The sequence below is a fragment of the Tamandua tetradactyla genome, chromosome 18, assembly GCF_023851605.1.
Source record: "Tamandua tetradactyla isolate mTamTet1 chromosome 18, mTamTet1.pri, whole genome shotgun sequence".
In the NCBI taxonomy this organism is placed as follows: Eukaryota; Metazoa; Chordata; class Mammalia; order Pilosa; family Myrmecophagidae; genus Tamandua; species Tamandua tetradactyla.
In genome coordinates, this window is record NC_135344.1 from 60,161,001 (window position 1) to 60,177,554 (window position 16,554).

The window sequence follows — 16,554 nt, forward strand, 5'->3', positions numbered from 1 at the left end:
TGAATATTATTCAGCTATGAAAAGGGATGAAGTTCTAATACATGCTGCAACATGAAGACATGTTGAGTGACAGAAACCAGACACAAAAGAATAAGTATTGTATGAGCACACATATATGAAATGCCTAAAATGTGCAAATTTATAGAGACAGAAAGTAGAGTACAAGTATCAGGGGCTGAAAGTGGGAGTGAGGAACGGGAAGTTAATGCTTAATGGGTACAGAGTTTCTTTTGGGGTGATGGGAAAGTTTTGGTAATGGATGGTAGTGATGGTAGCACAACATTGTGAACGTAATTTCTACCACTGAATTGTGTATTGAAAGCCATTAAAGGGGATATTTTGTATAGCATATATGTTACCATACTAAAAATTAGAAGGAAAAAAGACAGCACAGGTACCTTTTCTATGTGGGGCTTATTCTGATAACAAAGTATCTTAACACTTACCATGCTGCATTGAAATGATTTGTTTAGAAACCTCCAGAGTTGGTTCATCTAGTGTGGGATGCTGGGAGGGCAGGTTCTTGCCTTCTATTTTTGTACTTGTCATCTGTGGTGTGGCGCTTGCATGCTGTCACTGCTCAGTAAATGTCATTTGGCCTGAACTTCATCCCAGCAATGACTCAAAGCTCTTTTCCCTTTTCAATTCTAACTCAGTGAAAATTTCTTCTGAGATAGATAGTTTTTTAACTTTCACTTTTTTTGAAACTTTCCCAAACAACAAGAGATGGGTTCACCAGTGACTCATTTATATTTTGCAGTAAATGCTGGGAGTTAGGTGGCAAGAGCTGGAAGGTCCTCATGGTTTGTGTAATCATTCAAGTAGAAGTCTGTCAGTGGAGGGCATCTTGTATAAGCTTTGTATTTTCCTAAGGAATTCTCACTCTCTGGTCCTGTGAAGCTGGGTGTGGCCAGACTTGGAGCCAGGCACAGCCCTTGATATCATGCAGGGGGCTCATTTCTACCAGTTGATGCTTCTTCAGGAATTGGCAGGTTAATGAAAGGAGGCAGGTCAAGTAGCAAAAGGGTTTTTACCAAATGGGCACCACATTTCCTACCTTTGAACATTGCAAGGAAGTGTCACAATCTGTTGTCTTGATGTATATCTTTTGGCAATCTGTTCTTTCACAGGCGTTACTGCTAACTATAAAACATTACATGAACTGAAGTTATTGTTTTATCAAAAGGAGATAGGAAAAAACCTCATGGCCTTGGAGTAAGTAAGTGTGATTATGGTGCTTTTATTTAAAGTCCCTTTGAGCTCAAATTAATCTCATTTCTAAGCATAGCCTGTAGAGATTACATCTATGCTTTGAGTGAATCAGACAACTTAGAAAATAAAAACACTTCAGCCATATATGCCTTCCTTTCCAGAAGCAAATAGTATTGCTTAACCTGGAAGACTGCTAAAACTTTTTAATCCACAGAACCAAAGTTTAAAAAATTACTTTGGCAGAAACCCCTCATTCTAAGAGTAAGTCTGACAGTAGATGAGCACATTTACTGAGAAAATAAAATCCAGCAAAGTACTAGAAAAAAGGAAAAGAAACAGAATAAAGAATTAAGAGACCCCAAACCAGATTGTTGCTGAATTGCATTTGAGGGAAAATTAGGGCAGTCTCAAATTCCCCATTTGTCTTCTAGAATTAGATGTTCTAATTATGTCTACATTATTTGTTTTTTATACTAGTTGGTGAAGAAGCAGTGTTTGTCAAATTTATAGTCCCTTTATTTAAGAAAAATTATAATAGCTAATAAAACAAACAAAAAACAGGTCAGGTGTTTTAGGATGAGCGCAAATGGAATGTGCAGGTGTTTTAGGATGAGTTCAAATGGAATATCCAGAAAGAAAGGCAAAGAAAGAAGCCCTCCAAAGATACCATGAAACACCACTTTAGCAGACATGAGCTTTACAAAGCCTTCTGAGAAATTTAAGTACTGAAGAGAAAAATCTGACACTGAGACTGAAGAAGAGCTTAACACCTTCTGCATAATTGTTCCAGGAAGATAACAAGACTGAGAGAAAACGTCCACAAGTTTCTGAAGTTATAACCAAATATCCAGTGTAACCTAGTGTGAAAAAGACACATGCGTCTTTTAAGCACACAGCTTGTGTTAAAGAGATCATGGTTTTGGTACTTGAATCTTATTACCCACTCCTCCTCACTTCTTGGGATATAGACCAAGAGAACATACAGATAAGGAATAGTAGGCACATGGGAAACCGAGTTGAGTTGAAAAACTTAACCTATCCCAGAGGCTTAAGGTTTTCCTTCCCATACCCCATCCCCACCATCAATACATGGAGACAAAGAATCAGTATTGTTCAATATACAATCAAAAGACATGTGAATGTAATTAATATCACCAAATTGTACCCATGAATGTGATTAAAATGGGGAATTTTTTGTTGCATATACATTACCACAATAAAAATTAGAACTAAAAATATAGAGACATATGAAGAAGCAAGGAAATATGACTGATATTCAAGAGGAAACAATAAACAACTGGAGCAAAACTACTAATGACCAGATATTTAAAATCACTATAATTAATATGTTAAAGAAAATGGGAGAGAAAATAAATAAAATGATGAGAGAATTTCAATGCAAAAGTGGAATCTTAAAAAAAAAAAAGATCGAATAGTTATTATAGAACTGAAAAAAAGTATACCTTAAATTAGGGTACATGGGTGGTTCCGTGGTAGAGTGCTCAGCTCACATGCAGGAGGCCCGGGTTCGATTCCTGGGCCATGCACCCCCCAAAAAAGTATGCCTTAAATTAATATCTTACTCGATGGATCTAAGAGCATACTGGACACAGTGTGGCAGGGTTAGGGAACTTAAGGTCAATAGAAAATACCTGAAGTGAAGCACAAAGAGAAAAAAAAAAGAATGGAAAGAATAGAGCATAAAAGATGGTGAAAATGATCAAAAGGTCTAATGTATGCATTACTGAAATTCTAGAAAGGAGATAGAGATTGGGTGGAAACAATGTTTGAAGAGATAATGGCTGAGAATTTTCTTAAAACTGCTGAAAGGTGTCAACCCTAAATACACAAATACAAAGAAGACCACACTTAGGCATACCTTAGTCAAACTGCTGAAAATCAGTTTGACTAAAATATTAAAAGAAAATCTTACAATCAATTAGTGGGAAAAAAACTAATTTAATTTATTACCTTAAATCAAAGAAGCAACCATTAATGGTTAACATTTTAACTAAAATTATGAATACCGGAAGACAGTGGAATGACTTTGAGCTGAAATAAAGTAAGGAGGAGAGATGTGATAATCGCAACACTCCATTCTTCTGCTTCTACTTTAAAGAGCTGGTCATCAGCATCTTCCAAATTACCATGAAGACATTTGGAGAATTACTGCATGAGGTTTTAAACTTTTTCATTATATATATATATATATGCTTATTAGATTTCCTAATGCTCAGATGTCTACTGAATCACAAAACCTCAAATTCATATCACACAGCATGGGATCTGCTTCTTTGCTAATATCACATAGAGTACTTATTAGAAATTAAGTGCAGTACATGATTTGGATAGATAGAATACAAATGCTTGAAGATAGAATGAGTGAATGAGTCTATAAAAATGATATAACTATACATGTATACTATTAGTTGAGGTGTAGGATAGAAGAGTGATTTAGAATTCCTTGCTACTGAAAATGTGGCCCATGACACCAAAGATTATCAACAACAAAAATAGATAAATTGGGTTTTAATGTGTGCTGCAAAGGACAACATCAAAGTGAAAATACAACCCATAGATGAATTGTATATCTGAGAAGGGATTTGTATCTACAATATATAAAGAAATTTTACAAATCAGTTATAAAAAGACAGAACCCAATTTAAAATGGAGCAAAGATCTGAATAGGCAGTTCTCCAGTGAAGATACCCAGATGGCCAATAAGCACATAAGAAGAGGCTTAGCATCATTAGCTATCAGAGAAATTCAAAACAAAACAATGGAATACTCTTCATACCCACTATGATGGCTATAATCAGAAAGGTAACAAAGATGTGGTGAACTTGGACCCTTCATGCATCTCTGGTAGGGATGGAAAACAGTGCATCTGCTGTGGAAAAGAGTTACCATATGACCATATGACCCAGCAGTTCTACTTCTGGGTATATACCCAAGAAAATTGAAAACATATGTCCATACAAACACTCATACACAAGTGTTCATAGCAGCATTATTCCAAAAGTGGAAACAACCCAAATGCCCATCCCCTAATGCTTGGATAAATGCAATATGATGTATCTACCAGTAGGATATTGTTCATCAATAAGAAGAAATGAAATACTGGTACATGCTATGACATGGATGAATCTTGAAAGACGCTAACTGAAATAAGCCAGTCACAAAAGACCACATTATATGATTCTATGTCTATGAAAATGTCCAGAATAGGCAAATAGAGATTGAAAGTAAATTAGTGGTTGTTTAGGGCTGGAATGGGAATGGGAGAAAATGATTGCTAAAAGTGTATGGGGTTTCTTTACCGAGTTCTAAAATTGATTGTGATAATAATTGCACCCCTCTGTGAATATACCAAAAAGCATCGAATTGTACCCTTTAAATAGGTGAATTATCAGGTATGCAAATTAATAAGAGCTTTTAATAAAGCTCTTATTAAAAAAAAAAACTATGGTCCATAGACCAGCAGCAACAGCATCACCTGGAAGCATGATGGAAATTTAGAATCTTGGACTACACTGGTTCGTATGCATTTTCCAGAATTTCTCAAACTTTCATTGTGATCTTGTTAAAATGTAGGTCCCCCCTTCAGTAGGTCCAGGGCGGATCTAGATTCTGCATTTCTAACAAGCTTTCAGCTGCTGCCAGGGCTGCTGGTCTGTGGACCACACTTTGAATAGCTGGGAATTAGATCACAGGCTTGGTGTCAGGTTGAGCTGGGACTGACTGCCACAAAATAGTTGAGTTCTAAAGGTTACCTTCTGTGCTTCTCTGTTTCCTCATTTTAAAGATAGCGATCTTAATTCTGCCCTAGTCAACAATCTTCTACGCGCATAGAAGTAGAACTCACTCGACCATGTTAAGCACAATAATGATTTCTTGGAAGGCCCTTGGGATGACTCATAGAACTTGAAGGTTGTATAGTTGGGCCTCAGGAATGAAAGAGAGGAAGAGACTTCGGTCAGACAAGTCCAGCCAGGGGAACTTGGTCACATAATACAACTCTACAAACTGTATGGGGGTAGGGGAAAGGAAATTGCTGAGAAGCAGGGCCTGGTCTGATTGTTCAAAGTTTTCTTCCAAAGTTACCAACCTCACTGGGTTGTTTTGGCAACTAAGGGAGATTATGTCTATTAAAGTGCTTAGCCGAGTCTTAGCCCGATAATAAGTGTTAGATAAATGAGAGCTGCACTGATGATGATGTTGATGTTTTATCAGGTTCACAAAGTTTGGCAGTTTGGCAGATGCTTTTCTTTTTTTCTTAGCCTTGCAGATGGACATTTATTTCTTCAAATAAGAAACAGAACTAATTCCACTTATTTCATCTGGGTATTGTGGTCAGGAGTCATAGCCTGGTGTGACTATGAATTCAGTGGTTAGACCTCCAAATCTGTTAATTGTCTTTGATGGTTAGTGGCTATCTTCTTTTTTCTTTTTAAATATTTTTTTTGTTGTGAAATATAACCTATATGCAGAAAAGTGATAAATTTCAAACTGCAGTTTAACATGTAGATATAGATAAAATTCCAAAGTATAGTATTAGTTACAGTTACACAATTTCAGATATTTCCTTCTACCTGTTCTAATACACTAGAGACTAACAAGAAATATCAGTATAGTCATTCAGTAGTCACGCTCATTTGGTAAATACTACATTCTCTGTTACAACTCCTCCCTCTTATTTCATCCTTCTCCTTATCTTCAGGGATATTTGAGCACTGATCATTCTAACTTCTTCATGTTGAAAGGGGGTGTTGATGTTATGGAATAGGGGGATGCAACTGGCTGATGGTCTTGGAGAGACTGGTACCTCTGGGTTTCAGGACTTAACTGGCACGGGAACAATCTGGAGGTTTGAAGTTTCTGAAAAATAAACTTAGTGAGTGAAACTTCTACAGAGTCTCGAATAGAACCCTGGGTATACTTTAGGGTTTTCATAGAGACTCTATTTGAAATCTCTTAGCCAATGAAATCTTACTTTGTTTTATTTCTTTTCTCCCTTTTAGTCAAGATGCTATGTCAATTTCATTATGCCAGAGTCAGGCACATTCATGGAAATCATGTCCCACGTTGCCAGGGAGACTTATACCCCTAGAAGTCACGTGGTGGCAGATGCTTTTACTCAAACTCAGTAATATATCTGTAATCAGGGATCTGACCCTAGCTTCATATGAAAACTGCTAGGGTCTTTTAACAAATGCTGGTCACTGGGCCTCATTCTAAGGGATTCTGATTTGATTGTTATAACAGTACATTAGTATTAAAAAAAAAAAAACAACAACAACTTCTCAGGATATTCTGATATGCAGCAGAGTTGAGAACTCCTGAGTCAGTTTGACATCTCCAGGGTTAAGCAAAGGCACTGTGAAGGGTTACTCTGAAATTAGAGAGGAGGATTGGCAAAGGAATCAAGAGACCTGGGTTTTTGTCCCAACTCTTCCCTTATTTTAACTGTGTGCTTTGATTAAGATAATTAACTGTGTGAGCTTCAGTTTCTTCTTTGAAATGGGGCTGTTTACCCTCCTGTGAAGGGGGTTGTGGGGATTGCATAAAACCATGTATGTGACTCTGGTTGAATATTTTATGCCCTTGTTGAATACTTGTTACTTTCTTCCCTATCTTCCATTAACTGATATTTATGTCACGTTCCATTCTAACTCCATTCTTACTCTCTTGTTTCTTCTTCTATAAAATACAAGAGTTTGTTAAGTCATCTAAGGTCTCTCCTGATTTAAAAGTTCTTCTTTCTTCACATGACCCTAATTTCTTTTTGTTCCTTATCTATTTTCTGAAATCCATGGTGCTTATGGTAAATGTTGCTTTTTGAATTCCTGGCAAAATTAATGGCTCATTGTATCTTTTAATGTGGTCATAAATACTATAAATAGTCATGCCTAGGGTTCATCATGAGTTATCTCTCATTAATAATTACACTCATCATTATGATAAATCATAGACGTGATAGTAAGTGTTAATTGAATTGAGTATTTAAAATATGCCAAATAGAGTTCTCAGCCTTCGTTGTGGTTTCTAACTAGTGGGCTTGGAATAGTTCCTTGGATCCTGGGGGCAAAAGAGAGTTTACTCTCAGGTTATAAATGTTATAAGATTCACTCTAACCTAAAAGAAAGGCCCGGTTAGTAATGTTATATGTGAGGCTATGACACAGACTCTGAGACAGGCTGACACATGCCTTCAACTCCAGTCACATAAGAGAGCTGGAGTCTACCCCTCCTGGACACCTGGCCGTGCGGAGGGTTTGTGTACAGCTGCCAGAAGTAGTTCTTGAGCCTTGTTGCTGGAGTTGGAGGGTATAGAATAGAATGTCTCAAATTTTGATGTATGTGCATGTTACCTGGGGATTTGTGAAAATGCAGATGCTAGTCAGTAGGCCTGGAGTGGGGCCTAAGATTCTGCATTTCTGACAGGCTCCCTGGTGATGCTGCTGCTTGTCTGTGAACACGCTTTGCCCAGCAGAAGTACACAAGGCATCTGCTGTTTCGTCTTCCCAGCACTTCTCCCTACCCTCCACTAGGGAAATGCTCCTCCGTTCCAACCATGAAGTTCAGGGTAAACTTCCATGTTCTTACATTATTCTGCCTCCCAGACCACAGTCACTGGCCCTTCCCAGCATTTTTGCATTTGGAACCAGCAAGAGCCAACCCCAGGTCCTGTCTGTGGAGCTGTTTCTGGCCCCAAGGAGGTGATTGTCACAGGAGCAAAGATAAGGAGTGCAGAGAATGTGCAGTGGTTCTCAAGTCCTTGGTTCCAGTTGTCCCTGATATATGAAAAGGGACTTTAAAATAAAAAGTAGTTTGACATTTGGGTTTATATGACCAGCTCTAATGATCCAGTGTGGTTGTATAAAATTTATCAGACTCTTACCATTCATGGGTCTTTGTTGTTCAACCCCAAATGTTACAAGATAACCCACAGACTGACCCTTCAGGAGAGGGTGGCACCCGCAGTGGAGGAAGTGCCAGACCCCGTCGGGTGTGTGGGTAGGGGCGGGTTCATTAAACGTTTTCTAGATATGGATTAAAAAAAAAATCATTGTAGTAATATGTATACAAATAAAATTTCCCATTTTAACCACTTTCAAGTGTATAATTCAGTGGTATTAAGTACCTCTCTAGTGTCCTATCATCATGACCATTGCCTTTACCAAAACTTTCCCATCAGTTCAAACAGAAACCCTTGTATCCTTTAAGCAGTCACTCCCCATTCCCTGACCCCACCATTACCCCCTGGCAACTCGTATTCTAGTTTCTGACTTTGAATTTGCCTATTCTGGTTATTTCATAAAAGTGAAATCACACAACATTTGTCCTTTTGTGTCTGGCTTATTTCACTCTGCATGATGTCTTCAAGGTTCGTTTAAAATGGCTTTTTAAAGGTGATTAGGAATTGCGTGGGGAGGTCTGTGAAATTATTCCAAGCAGAGAGAGCTAGCTGAACAAAACTATGTTTGAGAAACTACACCCAGCCTAAGTGGGAGGTTGGTGGCTGGAACAGGGTCTGTAGCGGCCGGCCGAGGAGGCCTGGAGAGCAGGCCCAACTCACTTTTTTCTTAACGACAGCAGCAAAACAACAAACTTGCATCTCTTTCTCCCCCAAACACCTGACTCTTGGGCGGGTGCCCACTAGCGACTGCCTCCCTATTTTCCCCTTAGAAAATTTGATTTAGGATTGAAATGGATGTTTAAAAAACAAACCTAATCTGCTTTAAATACCAAAATCTGTTTAAATAACACAGAGGTCAGGACATTGGTTGACAAAGCCAGGAAGTTCAGAGCGGCGCTATTGACACATTGAATTGAGTTCTGCTGTTATTGGCATTTCCCCTGCAGGGTGGCAGGGCCTTGGTGTTTGTTATTCAAATCTGCGCGCAAGGAGACATTCCTAAGAAAGACATTCCTAAGAAAGAAACTCGTTCTTCTTTGGGGGAGGCGGGGGGAGAATTGTATTTTCAAAAATGCTTTTAAAAGCAAGCACAACAATTGGTAGTAGTGGCCACATCTTAGTCTCTTGAATGGCAAGTTCCAAGAGTAAAACTCGGTCTTTTTCATGGGTAGATTTTAACCTTTTTAAAGGTTTTGGTTTTTTTTTTTTTTTTTTTTTACATGAGCAAGCACCGGGAATCGAACCCTGGTCCTCGGGCTTGGCAGGCAAGCATTCTTACCTGCTGAGCCACCTTGGCCCTATTGTGTTTTTTTAATGTTATGCTTTTACGGACGTTGTTGAAGGACAAAAGGTATAGTTGTGTTTCAGGGGGGTGTAGAAGGGGCCGGAGCACTTCAGGGCCCCACAGGTGAATGAGCTGTAGGGTCTCAAATGACCAGGACCCACTGTGGGTTCTGTGATGTTGGGAGCTTGATTTTACTCCAGTACCAAGGAGTGAGAGGCACTGGGGTTGATTTCTATCACTTAGGTGAAAAAGACCAGCAGTGGGCCAGACAGCAGCGCAACTAGAGGCTAGGGCTTTCACTCTCTTCCAAAGCTCAGGATAAAGAAAGGGGCAAGATGGCTGGGATTTGGGAGACCCTCCCCACAAGGGATGTCCAAGCCTAAGAGACTCTGCATAAAACAGAAGCCGCTTCTGGAGGTCAAACCACACTGAGTGTCCATTGGGGCACAGCGGTTTATGTCAGCTCTGAGAGTGGCAGGCAGGACACAGGGCCACAAATGCAGGCCATGGTCAGTACTGGATGGAGCTCCCCTTCTGGGAAATAAGGCTCTAATGATCGGAGCCAGGTAGGATAGAAAGCCCCCAGCCCGGAGGTGGAGACCCCAGCCGAGTCCCCTGGAGCTGGAGCACTAAGGAGGGTAACTAGAGCAGCTGGGCTTGGGCATTGGGGTACACCTGGGGAGGGGAGAGGGTTCCTCTAGGGGTCCAGCCTCAGTGCTGACACCTGAGAGCCCTGAGCTCTGGGCTCCATCCCAGGATAGTCACTCAGGAAGCCCCCGGTGAAAGCAAATGTCCAAGTCAGCGCATTCCCAGAGCAAGAGCTTAGCCAGCATGGATGGAGGTGGCAATGAAGCCATTTGTGGGTGAGGCAGGAAAATCTAAGCTGAAATAGGTTTCATGTCTGCATGGTCTTGGTAGAATTTCTGCTGTGTGACCTAAGTTTTGCATGTGGTCACCTTGTCATCAAGGACCTGGAAGTTAGAAATTAAAGTTGTTTCTGCTCTCTCTCTCTCTCTCTTTGTCCCTGTCTCTCTCTCTCTCACACACACACACACACTCACATACACTCACACCCATCCACACACCCACACACACACAAGGTATTCCAGAATCACAGGAGACTTTTTCTTTTCCTACTTAACATTTTTGTATTTAAACACTTATTTTGTGTTTTAATAATGAGATTTTTTTTTTCTAGGTGGAAACCCTGCTTATGAATTTGAGCTTTCAGCACCTAAAGGCCTCTGTCCTCAGGGCAGACTATGAATGAGCACAGAGAAAGTCAGCACCAAGCCTGCTGCATGCCCCCTCTCCCAACAGCACTGCCGAGTCGGCAGGAGCGAGAGCTACTGTTCAGGGGGGCAAAGCGCTGGAGGGAGGGTCAGGGTGTCGGGGACAGGGCACCTGGGGAAGGCCCCCTGAGGAGCCAGTATTTTGGGGGGTCTCACCAGACACCGTGACAATTTAATGTGAGGAAGAAATTTGGGGTTGGGAGCGGGGAAGTGGAAGCAATTAAGAGTTCAGACAGGAAGAAATGGATTCCTTTTTTTAATATGAGCTGTGTGGAGCTCGTGGGGGCTCTTTCCAGGGCTTCTGGCTGAGAGCGCACTGCCCTTGCCTCTCCCCTACCTGCCCTGGACTCGGAAGGCCGTGGGCAGGCGTGAACTGTGCTGGGGTCGTGGTTTCCCACGGTGAGCTTCAGGAGCCCCTCCCACCTCTCAGGCGCTGCCCCTCGATGGCTATGAAGGCGCCTTGTGTGCCCAGACTTGCACAGACAGCCCCCCACACACCCCCAGACCCCCAGCTTCTCTCTCTTCCTCGGTGGAGTGAGAAGGACCCCACCCTTGGCATTAGCAGATCTAATGCCAAGGGTGGGCTTCACACTTTCCATTGTTCCTGAGCTGTCCCCAAGGCAGCTTATGTGGGCCTGGGAGACATGTGCAAGTCCCTTAGCGGGTAAGTCCTGCTCCCAGCTGCCCAGCGCCTGCCAGGCTTGGAGGCTTCATCCACTGCTACTCGAGCTTTCTTATGCAGAGACTTTGGTGAACTGGTAGGATTTGGGTTTGTGTGTGTGTGTGTGTGAGTGAGTGAAAATCCCTCCAAAAAGAGAGCTGACTTCTGGGGTCAGTGATGGAAGAAAAAAGAAAGTGGAGAAAACTAAGAAACCAAACAGATTGAAAGGTGGCCCATCTGCCTCCACGGTAGCTCACAGCATTGAACAAACTCACTACACACTCTGCGGAAATAAGATGCAACTATTTGTGAAATTTCACTGCATGTCCCAGCCAGGAGAAACTTTGCCCATCGATTAGGGATAAAACTTTAGAGATGTTTGAGAGAGGGGCTCGGGAAAGGCAGGGGAGTGTACAAACAGTTCCAGGAAGCAGCAGAGGGCGAAGGCACCAGTGTGGCTACCAAACTAGCCTTATTTTCAAGTAAGGGCTGGTTTGAAAATTTTAAAACATTTTTCTTGCCATAAGGTGACGTTAGTAGGCATAAGCTGAGCAGCTGTGTGTATCGCGGCCGGCATGATTCCTCCTAAGCAAAAGAAGTTCACAGAAGGGCAGAGACACAAGTTACAGTCTGTGAGAATTTCAGGGCATGTGGGAGGTGACAGCTTTCCAGGCTAGACAAAGTCACGTGAAAAGTAAGCAGGGAGCGAGGAGGAACGGATCAAAGAATTCCCTAAAGAGCTGATAAAGGGAGGCAAAGAAGATGAAGACAATGGTGAAGAATTAGAAAAGGCTAGCTGAGCTGTTGATAAATTTCAAGAGGTGTTCCCACAGCCAAGCTGTTAACACCAGTAACATCCGTCAGTAGCCTGGAGCCTTTTTCAGCAATTCCAGTCCCAGAAATTGCTAAAGGAAAGAGGAACATCGACATTCATCATGCTCTTTAAAAAGGAACCCCCACATTGAGAAGTCTCTCCCTTTATTCTTGGGTCTGCTTTGCCATGGTCTCTGTCCCAGTTTCTACTTTGTCAGCCCTGAAGACAACACACAGGGGTATTTTGTCCTAAATGTTTGGCTGCAAATCAATAAAGGGAGGCAAACAGGAAAGTGGCCCCAAAGGGATAAATCACAACGGTTCCAAAATCTCACAATGTTTATGTGCCTAAGGTTCTAGGTTTATAGCTTCAGACTTTTTCCTGAGATGATAAATGTACTTTCCCTTGGCCTTCAGCCTTTCCTTTTCTTCCTGAGAATGGAGCCGTGGAACATGCTCCTTCCTTCTGGCCAGCTGCTTGCTGCCTTGTGCCCAGCTTGGTGTCCCCCTTAGCTGAGAGGACCGTTGGCATTTCTGAGGACCTCCAGCCTGAGTGACACTCATTCCAACACAGCTGCTTCCTGCTGCTTCTTACTGCTACCCAAAAAAGCAAGTCCATTAGGAACCCAAAACGTTCCTAGCGGAAGCTGTTTTGACCCGCTGAATGCAGAATTCCAGAAACAAAAACTGTCTTTTCTGAAGCAGACATTCCAGGTGTTAACCAAGTTAGGTCTCTGGTTCTCACAAACCCTTTTGTGCCGGCTTGTAGAGGCACCTCTGAGGTCTGAGTCCTGTTCTTGCCATGCCTAGGTCTGAGAGATGAGGAGGTAAGTAACCGCTTCCCTCTCCTGTGGCCTCTGGGTATTTGCAAATAATCAGTTAATGACTTAATTGCTCCCTTCCTCAGGAAGCCACTGGTTTCTTAGTATGTGTTTCATGGACAGGAAAGGCAGGCTGACGGGGATGTTTGTATCTGGAGGATATGGGAACAGGCAAAGGGACCCATGGACGTTGGAGATTAATTCTGCTTCGCTGAGACAAGGTGGAAATGAGCATTCTTAAATTGCCCCTTCCCTGGAGAAGCGTTGGCGGTTGGCTGTGTGCCGCCTCTTTTGAGGGCTTCGCGACTTAAATGCATCTTTGAAGATTCCCATTCCCAAAATAGATTAAGACTTGGCATTTTCAGCACCGCAGGCTTTGCGCTCAGAGGCAGCGCTAAATCGAGGGAGCTAGAATGCATGAAGAAAAGAAGCACATAAAGTGGAAAGAAATGGCTGATGTTGCGGGTCTGAACTAATAGGAACTCAGTTTGTGAAAAGAAGACTTTGGAGAAGGTTAGCGAAGTCTCACTACTCTGACAGCCTTTTGTTGAAATTTCCTCCGCAGGTGATCACAGCTGGTTCATCGGTATTGCTGTTTGACACGCTCCTGACCCGTGCAACTGTGGGCTGGTAAGTCTTTTGCATAGAGAGGAAATGCAAATTAGTTATTGTTTCACCAGGATACTATTTTTTTTATCTCAAATGTTCAAGAATGGCTCTGTGGGGGCGGGGGGTAGGGGGGAGGCTGGGTATAGGTCTCTATCCAAATGGAATTCCTATGTTAAAGAAGACCTTTAAAAAAATACAAAAAACACAACTCAATAAAGCCACTTAATTGAAGTACAAGTAAATATTCAGGAAAGTACATATATTATAGGTATACCACTTGAATTTTCACAGACTGAACATGCTGTACTATAAACCAGTACTCACATTAAGAAACAACCTCACCAATAAGCCTTCTGGTCACTAACCCATGCAAGAGTAGCCACAACAGCTGGAGCTTTTAAAAATGTAGCTATGTTTGGGTTTCTTTCCTTTTCTTTGGGTCTTCAGTTCAGTTTCTTTTAGACAAGCTCCACATCACCCTAGTTTAGAATGTGGCCACCCATTTGCCTCTCCATACGGTTTCTGAGCAGAGACCTGAGGGGAGTGAAGGAGCAGCCACGGGGTATGTGCGGGGACAGCAAGTGCAAAGGCCCTGCGGTGGTGGTGTGCTCGGTCTGTGTGAAGAGCAGTGTGGCTGGGGCAGAGTGACAACGGGGAGAGTGGTAGGAGATGAGGCCAGAGAGGTGGTTGTGCGGACCACGTGGGGCCTCAGCTGTTGTAAGGCTCCACCCAAGTGAGGCAGGAGGTGATTAGAGGGCTTTGAGCAAAGGAGATGTTGCCTCTGTGTTAAAATGCATCCTCTATGTATTGTGTGCAGAACAGGCTGTTGAGGGTAGGGAGGAAACAGAATATAGAGAGGGGCTCTCCCAGAGATGCAGATGAGAGACGATGGGTGAGACCTGGGGGTGGTGAAGGGAGTGGCAACAAGTTGTCGAATGCCTGCGATGTACTGAGGGTAAATGCAATAGGATTTGAGGGGAGGAGAGTTGTCAAGGATAATGCCTAGGTTTTTGGCCTGAGCGGTGGAAATGAAGTTGTCTTCTACTGAGACGAAAAATGGTGTGTGAAGAGCAGGTTTTTTGAGGTCGAGCTGGGGCATTAGGAGTTGGTTGGGGTATTCCAAGGTCAAGGTGCCTGTTAGACTCCAAGTCCAGGTACTGAGTAGGGAGTTGGCTGAATCAGTCTGGAGGCCAGGACAGAGGAGAAACTTTCTGGTCCTGGACCCATTCCCAGCTCAGCATCCTGGCTTGACCGCTCTGCAGGAAGCCTCTTCTTCCAGCTTTCTATCTGACCATTGACTTTTCATCCTCTGGGTCTCAGCTTAAAGATGACCTCCTCAGAGAGGCCTTCCCTGGCCACACCCCATATGAACACCCCTGCTATTTCCCATGATCTGGTGTGGTTCATTTTCCTGCTCGCTAGGCTTTGTGCACCCCGCCCCCCCGTGGCAGGTAGTTCCCCCACACTGAGGAGTCTGGACTCTGCAAGGACTGCAGGAAAGAGCTGATGGCAGGTTTTAAGCAGGGGGTGATTTGAGCAGGAGGCCTTTTAGGAAGACCACAGAGGCAGGAATGTGGAGAGGATGCCCGGGAAGCTGCAGCTCCAGGACGTGGTGACCTGTTTCATGCGTGGAAGGAACCTCTGAGGTGGAGGTGGGGGTGGAGGTAGCTTCAGAGCACATCTCCTGGAAAGGGCGGGCCATGCAGCGGGGTGCCATCACCCTTTGAGCCTGGTGACTCGTAGAGGGGTTTGGCCAGCTAGTATAAGGCAAGGAGAGTGTGGGGGCTTTGTGGAAGTATGACCTGCTAACGCAGTGGCTCAGACGTGACCAGCTCTACGAGCTTGCCCTTTCCAATTGGGTGCAAAGCCTCCATCCATGATGGATGGAACCGGCTGCTTTGGCCCTGTTACTGGCGTGCCCTCATGTAGCTCTGCTACTAGCTGGGGTGGGTGGGCGTGGCCAGGGCCTGGTGGGCGTGGCCATGCCGGGAACAGAATGAACACAGAAGGAACCTACCACATGGGTCTCCCCTCTGAACCCTTTACCCAAAACGCCTCCCATCGGAGAGCTGACCAAGTTAAGAATTTGCTCTCTCCTGGATTACTAACATCCAAAGCAGCACATGTGATCACTGCAAAGGCTTTTGATTGTGGTTTGGAGGGGAGGTGAAGGTGAGGGAGGAAGTAGTAGTGTGCTTTAAACTGTTAAAACTGCTCATTGCTTCCCTTATCAGTGTACATGCTTTAATTATTATTATTATTTTTTTTTTTTTTTGGTGGAGAAGGGTTACTTATGTAATTTTAAGCTGGGTAGTAGATACTTGTTATTTGTAAAACATTTAAGCAATACAGAAGTACATGATGTTAGGAGTAAAGGTCTCAGTAGGAGGAACCGTTGGGGATGGGGTGGAGAGGGGATATAGGGAACTCTGTACTTCCTGCACAATTTTTCTTTAAAGCTAAAACTGCTTTAAAAAATAAAGCCTATTAAGATGACAGCAATGAAAACAAAGTACAGCATATATAAAGTCTTGCAAAAAGAAAATATAAAGGTCTCTCCCTCCACTCCTTCACTCACCTCTTGCCAGAGGGCAGCACAGTTTGGTTTATGAGCAAGAACGATTCAGTGTCCAAGGAATATACAAGTCTATTGAAAGTGAGGGGCACTCTTGTCAATGTATGGAGAAATCTGATCTGGGGGCCCTCGCCAGGACACTGTCTCCAAAATGAAACCATATCAAGTGGTGTTTGCCAAGAAAGATGAACTTTCCATCCTGTGTGAGTAGTTTGGTCCTGGGTGAGGTTCATACCACCTCTGCAGCGCCAGCCTGGTGCTGCCCAGTTTCCTGTCTATGGCCTCGAGGCTGTGCTGGCCTGCCTGCGGGCTGCCCACCTGCCTGGAGTATTAATGCAGCATATTATGTAAAATAATTCATGTTTTTT

General features: G+C 43.0%; 1 protein-coding gene across 3 annotated transcripts in view; it reads left to right on the forward strand.

Moving 5' to 3' along the window:
* The window catches only part of SLC35D4 (solute carrier family 35 member D4), a 170,750-nt gene that overhangs the window by 136,925 nt on the left and 17,271 nt on the right, over positions 1-16,554 (forward strand). For all 3 annotated transcript variants that reach the window (XM_077135800.1, XM_077135798.1, XM_077135801.1), the window contains one exon: positions 13,568-13,632. In XM_077135800.1, the coding sequence (XP_076991915.1) occupies positions 13,568-13,632 (65 nt within the window). The remainder of the gene's footprint in view (positions 1-13,567; positions 13,633-16,554) is intronic.